Source organism: Pagrus pagrus, assembly GCF_965226575.1.
Source record: "Pagrus pagrus genome assembly, chromosome: 8".
Lineage (NCBI taxonomy): Eukaryota > Metazoa > Chordata > Actinopteri > Spariformes > Sparidae > Pagrus > Pagrus pagrus.
In genome coordinates, this window is record NC_140192.1 from 24117150 (window position 1) to 24128554 (window position 11405).

The following is an 11405-nucleotide window of genomic DNA, read 5'->3' on the forward strand; positions in this document are numbered from 1 at the left end:
CCGTTTCTCTAATCTCCCCCCAAGTGTCTTATTTAAAAGCAGGATGTTTGTTGATGTCGGGAGCTTGAGTAAATAGCTGAAGGCGCTCTAACTCATGCAGCAATGTGATCTCACTTGGATGTCTGTCTGTTCCCTAGAAGGGACTATGTGAAATGCAGATTATGTTTACATGCCTCATGCCGCTCTGGTCAGTAGGGGGTAGACAGTCACAGAGGGGAACAGTGCTTTCCCAAGCTAGGTCTGACCCCCTTTTAACTCCTCACTGGGCTCCACCGAGCCCTTTGGGCAGCTCAGTTTGCTGCAGAGTCAGACAAGCAATGGGCTTATGCGCAGGCTTTGCCGTGGCAGATTTTAAACCCATCTGTGGGGGAAAGATAGGTTTGGTTTATCACCCCTCGTTTATAGTGCATATTCTATTTGTAAATCCCACAAACTACATTTTCCCCTGATGCCGTCACTCTCTTCTCTCCTGCTTTCTCTCCTTTGCCCACACAGACAGGCAGAAAAACAAAAGTGACTGCTACAGTGAGAATCAAATACGGCAGTCAACACTGGCACACAGTCACAGTGGGCTATAAAATGCCGACCACAGTCAGTACACAAACAAAGGGGCCGCTCTTCACACAGAAAGCAATGGCCGTGCAGCAGCTGGAGGAAGATCACATGGTGTAAAAAACAGGAGACAATCATGCTGTTACATCGTACCACAAAATCGTATTCTGTTTCTCTCTCTCCCTCACACACACACACACACACAGCAATGATCAATTGGCCACCGGTTAAGAACCAGAGGAGTGGGTGTAAGCAGGCAGCAAACCACCAGAACTATGGGAAATCAGTTTGGCTTCCTTTTCATGGAACGAAAGCACTACAGGCTGAGCAGCATGATTGTGGCTTTTTGCACTGTAATTACATGTGTTTTTCTATATTCTAAATATACACTTGCATACAGTACTTGAAACTGGTGCCCTGCTTCTTCTACTGTTCTTAGGTTATTAAACCTCAGACATTCCAGGATCAGTTTAAGGACAACAAGATGAATTAAATGACCAGTGTGCAGATCCAAAGCTATCGAGAGGGTGATGGACCTCAGGCTCCAATTCCACACCAAATACCATGTATAACTTAAATTATCTGCATTTAAGGCTTGCAAGTCTGAGGCTGTAAAGTGCAGAAGATGTTAAGAGAAATACCTTAGACAAATTTTAATGTCTTCACAACTTTGTTTGAGAATCCATATATATCTGCGCAACTTGCCCAATATGTCATACCGTCTGTACTCGAAACCTTGCTTACTATCAGCCTGAAATATGCACCGATCTGATGCGAGTTGAAAAACATTATGATGGATGCGGTCCTATATTGGGTTGGTGTACGAGGGAACACCTCGGGGAAAACAGAGAGAGCTCGAATGCAAGGCATACACTGGAACGATTCTCTGAATTAACTGTGTGGAAAGCACCAGAGGGGCTTAAGCAGGACTCAAGTCTGGCTTGCAATCAAATTCTGAGCATGCCAAGAGACACAAGTGTATAGCAGACACACAATTAGAAGTGGAGGGTGTCTCTCTCTCTGTATGGCTGTGACTCTGTACAGGTCTAAACCCCATGCTATTATGTATTCATGTCACATTTTCCTATAATGGGAATACATTAGACTAGTCTGACTTCTGCTGGACAATACTCGCCATTACAACCACGTCATTGAGTCTGTCACATATGCATTATCTAATCTCCAGCGAACAAGTAACATAAATAAGCAAAGATATAATTCTAATGACTAATCAATGGTGTAGTGTCTATAATTACACAGATCTGTCCAATAAATATCCATTTTACAACGTCAGACAAAAAACACTGAGCGAGTTATCAGCTGTGCTCTTGATACCATTTATTTCATCTATTTACAAAGAATACAAAACTCTCCTCCTTGAACTCACGTGGCATGTACACTTCATTTATAACACTTCTGTTTGAAACAAGGAGGACAAACATCAGGCACACCAGGAAGGATGGCTGCTGCTCCAGGTGATGCCCCCGAGTCATAGAAGCTATGAAATCTTGACTTGATCATTTCATTTGTGGTGCAGTTTCGTCCAATTAGCAGCTTCTTTGCGTCCTTGTTTCAACCCCTGTAAAAAGAATATGGTGTTTAAAAATCAAGGACTCCCACCTATTATGAAGCTGGAGGCATTTGATGAAAATGCTCTCTAGCTGAGAAGCATGGCAGCGAAAATTAAGCAACTTAACCAAAAAGGCGAAACAGGGTCCACATTACCATATAGTACGCCCACTGCTCTTCGTTAATGCAAGAGACTGTAAATAAAAGCTGGAAATCCACAAAGCTTCTGTTAGCTCCTGTGAGCTTCTGTGCACATACCAAGTAGTATCCTGTGTGGTATCCACTCATGTACCAGGAGATGAGCACGCTGCCCAAAGCCTCATCATCCACCATGTCAGGGCTCATTGGTGGAGGTGGAGGGATCATCTGCGACAGAGACATCAACAGAAGAGAGAGTGTGATCACAATGCAAATGGTGAAAGCATTGTAGGGCCAAAACGGAAACTTCTAATGGCGGGCAAAAAGCAAACATAATAATAATAATAATAATAATAATAATATTTTGTATTGCTATGATGCAAGATGATGTCTTCCTGCAGAAAGTGTCACTCTGCCTGCTGTGCTCCGACTATGAAAAATAATCAGTAATTAATGATCTGAGAGATACCTAAAGATAATTTTTACCTCACAAAAAAATCATGCAGCATCAACAGCGATTTATATCACGATTGATTAAAAAATTGTTATTTTCATCTCTAGAAAACTCAGGCCTCACTTTGGCCAGCCCTGCAATAAAGGAAAGGATCACTGCTAGGGGTGTCAGAGTTTTGATTTCTAGTTGAAAATTTTAAATTTCAATCAAAAGCATGATCGATGATTCTCCTACCATTCTTTTTTTTTTCATTCTGTGTACGTGAACACAATAAACTGACTGGCATAAAGGGTAGCTCGACAGTGTTGGAAATGTTACATTTATTTCCTATTTCAGGAGATGTGTTTGAGAAGAGGTTGACCCATGGGGGGGAAACCTGAACTGAACTGATCATATTTTCAGAGATTTTGTATGGCTTTGTTTGGGAAGAGGATTTACTTGGAACAAAGTTGAGAAACTGAACTTTGCAACACACTGAATTTTTATGTTTCACTGTTTGTTGTTGAGTACCTAAAGGCTGGTACATTTTGTTGAACTCGGAATTTGCCATTTCTGGTGAATATTATTTGAACCTACTTAACATGAACCTGCAAAAAGCCAACAGGATAAAATCAAGCTGGTGTTGCTTTATAAAGAAGATCTGTTCAAAAATCCATGAAAATGATGTGAATCATACACTATGGCCTCCAGGGTCACCAGACTCTTCCACTCCATTAGACACATATGGGAGATTTTTGACCTACATGACAGCGCTCAATCACCATCATCAAAGCACCAAACAAGGAAATATCTTTTGGAAGAATAAGGTTCCATTTGTCCAGTAGAGTTCCAGAAACCTTAACAATCAATGCCATCAATGATCCATCACCTTATCAAGACACTGTTTTTTTCCCCTCAAACTTGTCTGTTAATTGCAAAGCCCATTTCTGCAATTAAACAGTACCTGCTGTAGTGTATACATTTGAAATTAGTGTAAAGATTAAATGCAACTCACTGGTGGACCAAAAGGCATCATGGGAGGCCAGGAAGGAGGCACCGGCCCATGACCACCCGATCGTCTGCCTCCCCCCTTGGAGAGGACACAAAAGAAAAAAGGGTTAAAAAAACAAAACACTATGATCTCAGTACCCCAGATCATTTTGCTTGAAAAGGAAACAAACGATTCAAACAACCCTCGTTAGTGAACTCTACTTTCCATTAAATAAGTCTCAGCAGCGTCTATGTATATCATGTCTAAAGTTAACCTATATGCTTTTAAAAAATATTCTTCTTCTTCTCTCTTTTATGACTTTATACAGAGTTTAAATCTATTCACATTAACGGCAATGCAATTTATTATTATCCGGTCCAATTGCCCAAAGATAAATGTCTTTAGTTTAATTTTATTGTTCACGTTGTACAAATTTCATTATTTTATGAAATCTGCTGCAGTAACGAGCTAACCCTCTCAGTGAATTTAAATAAGATTAAATAGATTAAATCGTTTTAATCTCAATTTTTACATTTTAATCTCAAGCAATAATATGCATGAAGACATTCTATTACCACTTCATTATGTGTGCTGACTAATGGGGAAAGGTACTGAGTAATCCTTCTTACCTGTCTGAATGAGTGCATGGGCGGTGGGCCTGGAGGAAACCCGGGGAAACCAGGACCCCACATTGGAGGAGGTTCCCTGTGGCCTCTGGACTTTTGGGGTTTACTGTGGGGATGCTGTTTCTGTTGGTTTGGTGTAGTTGACCGGTCACTCTCCTCTGTTGATGATTCGACCTCATTTACCTTGATTGCAGAGACATGTTGGTTTAGTCTTGATATATCATTTTCTTACATTGGTGATTGAAGTATTTCTGTTTCTCGTTTCTTTTTTTTGGAACCAATGAAAAAGATCAAAAGTGAGTAAAAACTGAAAAAAAAAAAAAAAAAAAAAGTCAAATTAATTTAATTTATCCACATAAGATTCAAGTGCTTTACTAATTGCAACTTAATCCCTGGATTGATTACACTTTGTGAGCAGTTTTTCAACTTTCACTGCAGTTTATTATCTGATAAAGATCAAGTACTGTAATTTTCATTTTTCTTACTTTGCCTCAAGTGACCTCAGCTGTGAGTAATTTTCTGCTATTATATTCAGTCTTTAGTGGCCAGACAAAAGGTAACTTGGCTATTATTTAGTCTCATTTCTCATTTGTGGTGTTTGGGTGTGCATACTTGTGGAGTGAAGACAACCTAGTGTGAATTTTATCAGGGGATCATGCTGCCTTACTTCACTAGCGGTCATAAAAATATTACTAGGTTTGAGTTGGCTCACTGCCAGAGGGATAGTTTGTGAAATGAGTTTATTACTATTGAAAATGCAAATGGTCAGTCTAGAAATAAGCCATTTTCCTTTGATTCTGAGCGAGTGACGACAAATCGTTTCATGGCTCTAAAAGGGAAAAATGTCAGTCACTGCTATTTGTACATGACATAATATCTTGTGAATTTGGCACGAGAGAATAATATAAATGCACCACCAAACAAAACAGACTCAAGAGATGCAATGTGCACCACCATTAACCTGGTAAGAAGGTAAAAACAAGTACAATCTAATAAAACATACAGAGTAAACTGTATTTCATAACAATTTTACAAGCAGAAATTAAGTATTTTTTCCCTTTACCTTTATATTTGTCTCCTCATCACCCTCAGAAATCTCTGAAAGCAAGTCTTCAAGGTTCTGCTCCTCCTCGTTGCCGTAACCGGTAAAAACGACTATACAAGTGCCCCTGTTCTCGTCTATGGAGGAGATGGTAGCTGCGTAGAGCTGGCCGTCCTCTGACCAGTATGCACTGCAGGAGTCCCCAACCTGCCACTGTGACACAACATAAATTGTAATTAAAGTGAAACTGTAACCATACTGTCTTGGTTGTATCCTGATCTAAAGTAAATTCAATATATAATATAAAAGGTGGGAGAAACACTGATTTTTGATCATTGAAATATGTGGTGACTACAGCCCAACTGACATAACAGCTGGCCAAATTATTGGCCCATCATAGATGTATTGGTATTTGGTTAAACTGTATCTGTTGAGAATATAATGCAGAAAAAGAAGCTTGGGGTAAATATAATGAAATACATTTTGAGAAAAGTGTACCATTTAAATGCACTGGTGTAATTTTAGATAATCAAGTTTATATGCTGCTTCCACTACATTTGTTTGAAAACCACATTTCAGAGATCACTGCAAAAAATGTATGTGTATCAGCAGATATTGAATTCTTACTTTCTAATATCAGTGTTGGCACTGCCCCCCCCAAAGAATATCAGTTATGTCAGATATATATTTTTTCAGCCAATACTGATAATTACCTGCTTCTCACGGCCGATACCGATAATAATTTCACATTTTTGTATTCTTAAAATAAGGTCATTACCTGTGGTTTATGCACCCCTGAGGGTAGAAAAGGCAAAGATGTAGCAGGCAAAGTTGGATGACTTATTGTTCATAACTCTAATAAGATTTATTGTGTTAAACTAATAGACTTTTCCCCTCCTCTGCGAATACGTAGTGCACACTACAATTGTGTTGTTTTCTTTTAAACTTGAAAAACAGTGCCCACTCCAGCGACATGTGTGGCTACTGTCTACATTGCATGGCTCTACACAGGTGCAGCAGCTCAATGTAATGAATGCAACAACAGCATTGGTTGTTGTTGTTGTTCTTCTTCTTCTTCTGTGTTTATTGGCGACTGGCAAACCAACTTTAAAAAGGTGCATACCGCCACATACTGTGTGTAAATGCTGCACTTGTTAAGTCAGCTAAAGCAATTTGGCTTTGTATTATCGGTTCCATTTATCAGCTATAATTCCATTACCAGCTGATAACCAATAATGTAAATTTTCCATTATTGGGCAGATAAGTTATCAGTCTGATATATGTCATGCATCCCTAGTTAAAATGCCACCTACTGTGCTGATTTTAGTGTTGTCATCGAGACTCCTACACTGTCAATAGATTTACTGAACTCTATGCCTTCTTCCTTGATTTTTTAGCTTCAGTTACAAACCTCTTTATCTGGTGGTGCATTGGTTCTTTTCCTGCTCTGGTTCTTCTTGTTGTTCTTCCGTTTTTTTCCTGGTTGGTTTTTCTTGGAGGGTTGCGGCTCATCTTCACCCTTTAGGGCAGTCTGGTACACAAAGCAAGAACAGAAACATAAGTGGAAAAGCTCAAAAAGAGCTGTATCATATGCAACTGAACTTGTTTCAGTTTCTTGAAGACGTTTCACCTCTCATCCAAGAGGCTTCTTAAGTTCTAACTAACTGGAGGGGAGTTGCAGGCTCTGTTTGGGAGTGTCCTTACAGAGTCGTTAAGGACACATGTCAGCTCTGAATTTCAGAGTCGTTAGGGCCACTTGTGGGTTGCTAGGGCTAGGTGAGCCCAGGTGTGAATGGCTGTCCGGGAGGGAACTCAGTACTGCATGGTAGGTGGGTGATAAGTAATGTTGTAGGCCACCTCCTCTGTTCAAAGACTGTCACTCCAGTTTGACATAGATGGATTCTTTTAGAGTCTTTACCTGAGAGAGGTTAGAGTCAAGACTCTGCTGTCCACTTACATCTGAACTAGAAAAATCATTCCTTTGAGGACAACAATGTAAATATCTTGGCCAGAGAAGACAGATGGTTTGAAAGAGGAGTAAATGGTGAGAGGTGAAACGTCTTCAAGAAACTGAAACACGTCCAGTTGCTTACAGTACAGACCTGATGACCTGGATGACTGAGAACCTTCATCAACATAAGTGACAAAGACAAACATAAACGTTTCACATGCACACACGCACGCACACACACGCGCGCACACACACACACACACACACACACACACACACACACTGCAGGGCACCTATTTTACCTTGAATGATGCAACTGCCTTGTCATAAGCCTTTATCAATGCCGTGTCATCCCATATATCCGAATCATCACTCTGAAAAAGAAAACAACAGATTTAGAGCATCTTCAGGTGAAGGGTCATCTTTTAAACAAGCCCTCCTGTTCAATGCAAAACGACACAGATACGATGCAAAAGGACTGACGACTCTTTTTTGATTTTTGTATCTTGTTTATAGTGCAGCTATGTTTAGCAGTTCACCTGACCTGTTTATCTTTGCGTCCTGCACTGTGGAGAGGATGCTACAGGAAGTCAAACGTGCAACATCTTTGTGCAGCTAAAGCTAATACGCCTGATATATATCCGAGACGTCGTATTAGTTTACAGTATCTCGACTAATGAAACGCTAAAAGTACACTCTGGATTTCTGGTTTTATTTTTCCACTTCAATTCCCCTTTGTTACCCCAACTTCAGCGAACTCAACGTTGGTTTGTAGCTTAGCATCCTAGCACAGCATCTCAACCAAACCTATAACGTCTAACAAAAAGTCCACACGTGTTGTCGTCTTATGCTCCTTAGTGCGTCTCAACTAACCTGCCCAGTTCCTCGTGCAAACAAGACGTCGTCGCACCCATTCGCCATGTGAAGAGTTGTAGATTTCACTGCTAACTGCTAATTGCTAAACAACTCACGGGCAACGTGTGTCGGAAATGGTGACGCACTATTGTCATGTTGACGTATATATCTTGCGACGCAGTGGTTGGCTTGGCAACGGCGTTAGCTCTCTAGCCGTCGACTTCTCCAGGAGCCGAAAACAGAGCAGATAACAGTGTGGGCCTGTTGTTATCATCGAAATTACCATTATTTTCTTGAACCGGAAAGCTCTGGAGATCACAGGCTGTGTTGTGAGAGTCAGTGAAGATGATTGATTCCTCTCTAAGCTCTTCGGGTGCCACAGTTGTCGTCGCTACATGCAGCGATGAGAATCACCCACCAGAAAACATCACTGACGGGTGAGTGTTGGCTTTACTTGTTCATGAAATAACGCCAAGTGAAAGTTAAAGTCAGGTGTTCACTTAATTAAGTGCTAATGAACCCCAAACCCAAACCGATTGTTTGTCCCCTTCGTTCAGAAACACCAAAACCTTTTGGATGTCCACCGGGATGTTTCCTCAGGAGTTCATCATTCGCTTTGCTGAACCCACCACGATTTCTGCTGTGACAGTGGACAGCTACAATGGTATGGAGGCTGTGATGGTGTAATATACTGTACTTACTGTCAAAGAAAAGAAAAAACAAAGAAAAAAGTATTGGAATTATTGGCTTTGTCACTGCTTCTGTCCGTGTTAAATTTAACATCATTAACAGCTGGATCACTACTTTAAGTGTTAGATCAGTCTGAATATAGCTATATTTTTTGCCTAATCTCTTTAATGGACAGAATCTATGGACAGAATACATGCAAATAACAGCCAAGCACATTGTAAAGCTGAAGAACAAATACATGTTTGATCAGCTATCAGCTCACCGACATTTTACTCTTCCATGCCTTGTGCTTTAGAATGAAGCCACGCGCATACAAGGGCTATACTGCAACATATTGTATTAGGATTCAGTTTTCTGAGACTAACCCTTAATATTTAGAAGTGCAGAGGCCTAAATATATTAATACCATTCAAGAAACATGCATTTTTATTGTATCTATCACTCAAACTCTCGAAATAGAACAGTAAATGAGAATAACATTGTGATTTACATGGTCAAAAATGATTTAATCTGAAAAATATTGGACAAGAACTGACTGTGTAGTCATTTGAAGCAAAACAACATGATTAGAATAAATATTCTTAAACAAGTCTGGGGGACAATTGCCATGCTACCAGCACTGACGCTGCACTTTGAGCTGAACACCAAACATCAGCATGCTGATATGCTCACAATGACAATGCCCCCATGCTGAAGTATAATGTTTACCATGCTTATTATCTTAGTTTAGCATGTTGGCATCAAATCATGTGGTGATTAGCAATAAGCATAAAGTACAGCTGATGCTGATGTGAATACTCTACTCATAAACCAAAGTATTGGGACAAATCGGAATTTTGACCTGATGGTGGTGCTAGATGGAAAATCAGGAGATAACTAAAGTTTATCCTGAGCGGGGCTTGAATATGTGTAGCAATCCATCCAACAGCTGTTGAGACATTTCACTCAAAACAACAAACGTTATCCACATTGTGGTGATAGACATTAGGAATCATCATCAGGGGACAATGAATGTCTGTACAAAATTTCATGACAACCAGTAGTTGTTGAGATACTTCAGATTGGACCAGAGTGCTGGACCGACCATCCCTACAGCTATGTCGTGATGCAGCCAGCATGGCATTATATGTGATTTTATCACATGCGACACATTTGACATGTTTTGACATTTGACAACATCATTGTTAAAATAATCTTGTTCTGAGGCGTTGGTGAAATTTAGAGGCATTTTCTTCCAAAACCTGAGATTATATATATGTTTATTTGGGATGCATGATATATATTGGTCCGGTAGATATCAGTATCTGTGCAATTATAGCCGATAAATGGAACTAAAGATATGAAGCCAAATTGCTTTCATTGACCTAAAAATGCAACATTTACTCACTCCAACACAGTAGGTAGCAGCATGCTCTTCTAAAGTTCATCTGCAATCTGTCAGTAACCACGGAGAAGAAGTGCAGCACGGTGCATGCTGTTGTCACACTCATGACATCAAAATGACGCACCTGGGTAGAGCCCTGGTTGTAGCCCCAAGAGCCAAACTTGTCGTCAGTATGAACGTTTTCTACAGTTTGAGAGGGAAATTGTAATTTGCAATACATATTGTACAAGGGATCCAAGATGAGTTTTAACACAACAAATGTCGCTCGAGTTATAGAATATTAAATCATCCGTCTTTGCTCACCAAGTATTCGTCTGTCTTGCCCTCAGGTGTGCGTAAACTACAGGTTAGGAACTCCTTTTTAAAATACAAAAATGTAAAATGATCAGTTATCTTATCGGTATCGGTCATGAGAAGCAGGTAATTATTGTTTCTTGGTATCAGCTGAAAAAAAATCCATCCCTAATGCGTCCCTAATTATACATACATTTATAGATATCTGGTTGTGTTTTTTCTTTTGCAGTCAAGCATCTAAAGATAGAAAAGAACACCTCACAAAATGCTTCTCAGTTTGAGGCTGTTACAGAGAAAGGTAAGGGGCCATCCGTCTGTAGTGTATGTTTGCACATTTGTTTTGATGCCAAAGAATTTCAATTGGAATAAACAAGCTGATTGTCTTGCAGAATTTGAACATACGGAGGGACACCTTCAATCAAATGCTATTTCAGTAAGTCCGAATGAAAATATAATTATGTAAAACATATGAATAAATATAATTAACAGATAAAACAAAACATCTCTCAATCTTTTTCTTTCAGCTAAAAGGAAGCAGTGCGACCCACCTTCGTTTTATCATCACCTCAGGATATGACCACTTTGTCTCCGTGCACAGACTCAGTGTGCAAAATTGACATGCTTTATTGTTGTGAATTAAACGCTTGTGGAACATTTTTCATATATAAATGGCTTTGTGGCATTATTATTGATACTTGTACATTTGAGTAGATCTCATCATATGCTCAGTCAGTCTCGATAACACATGCACACTGACATCTTCTCCCTCGTGGCAGACAGCTGTAACAGTAACCGGGGGTCTAATACGCATAATGAATGAATTTGTGAGTCACATTGATTTTGAGAATGAATTAATTTATGTCAAAACAAAATTAATTGT

At 39.7% G+C, this 11405-nt stretch overlaps 2 protein-coding genes across 2 annotated transcripts; one reads left to right on the top strand and one right to left on the bottom strand.

The window, feature by feature from the left end:
* Positions 1–1873: 1873 nt before the first annotated feature.
* smn1 (survival of motor neuron 1, telomeric) lies at positions 1874–8313 on the bottom strand. Its single transcript, XM_084359060.1, has 8 exons — positions 8176–8313; positions 7605–7676; positions 6763–6882; positions 5373–5564; positions 4313–4492; positions 3708–3782; positions 2380–2487; positions 1874–2131 (listed from the first exon to the last, which is right to left on the bottom strand). Exons 1-8 carry the CDS (start codon positions 8221–8223, stop codon positions 2075–2077), a joined length of 852 nt encoding a protein of 283 aa, XP_084215186.1. The 5' UTR covers positions 8224–8313; the 3' UTR covers positions 1874–2074.
* Positions 8314–8366: 53 nt separating this feature from the next.
* On the top strand, positions 8367–11202 carry hspb11 (heat shock protein, alpha-crystallin-related, b11). Its single transcript, XM_084359061.1, has 5 exons — positions 8367–8594; positions 8715–8821; positions 10755–10823; positions 10915–10958; positions 11050–11202. The coding sequence occupies exons 1-5, from the start codon at positions 8503–8505 to the stop codon at positions 11140–11142; spliced, it is 405 nt and encodes a 134-aa protein (XP_084215187.1). The 5' UTR covers positions 8367–8502; the 3' UTR covers positions 11143–11202.
* The last annotated feature ends 203 nt before the right edge of the window (positions 11203–11405 follow it).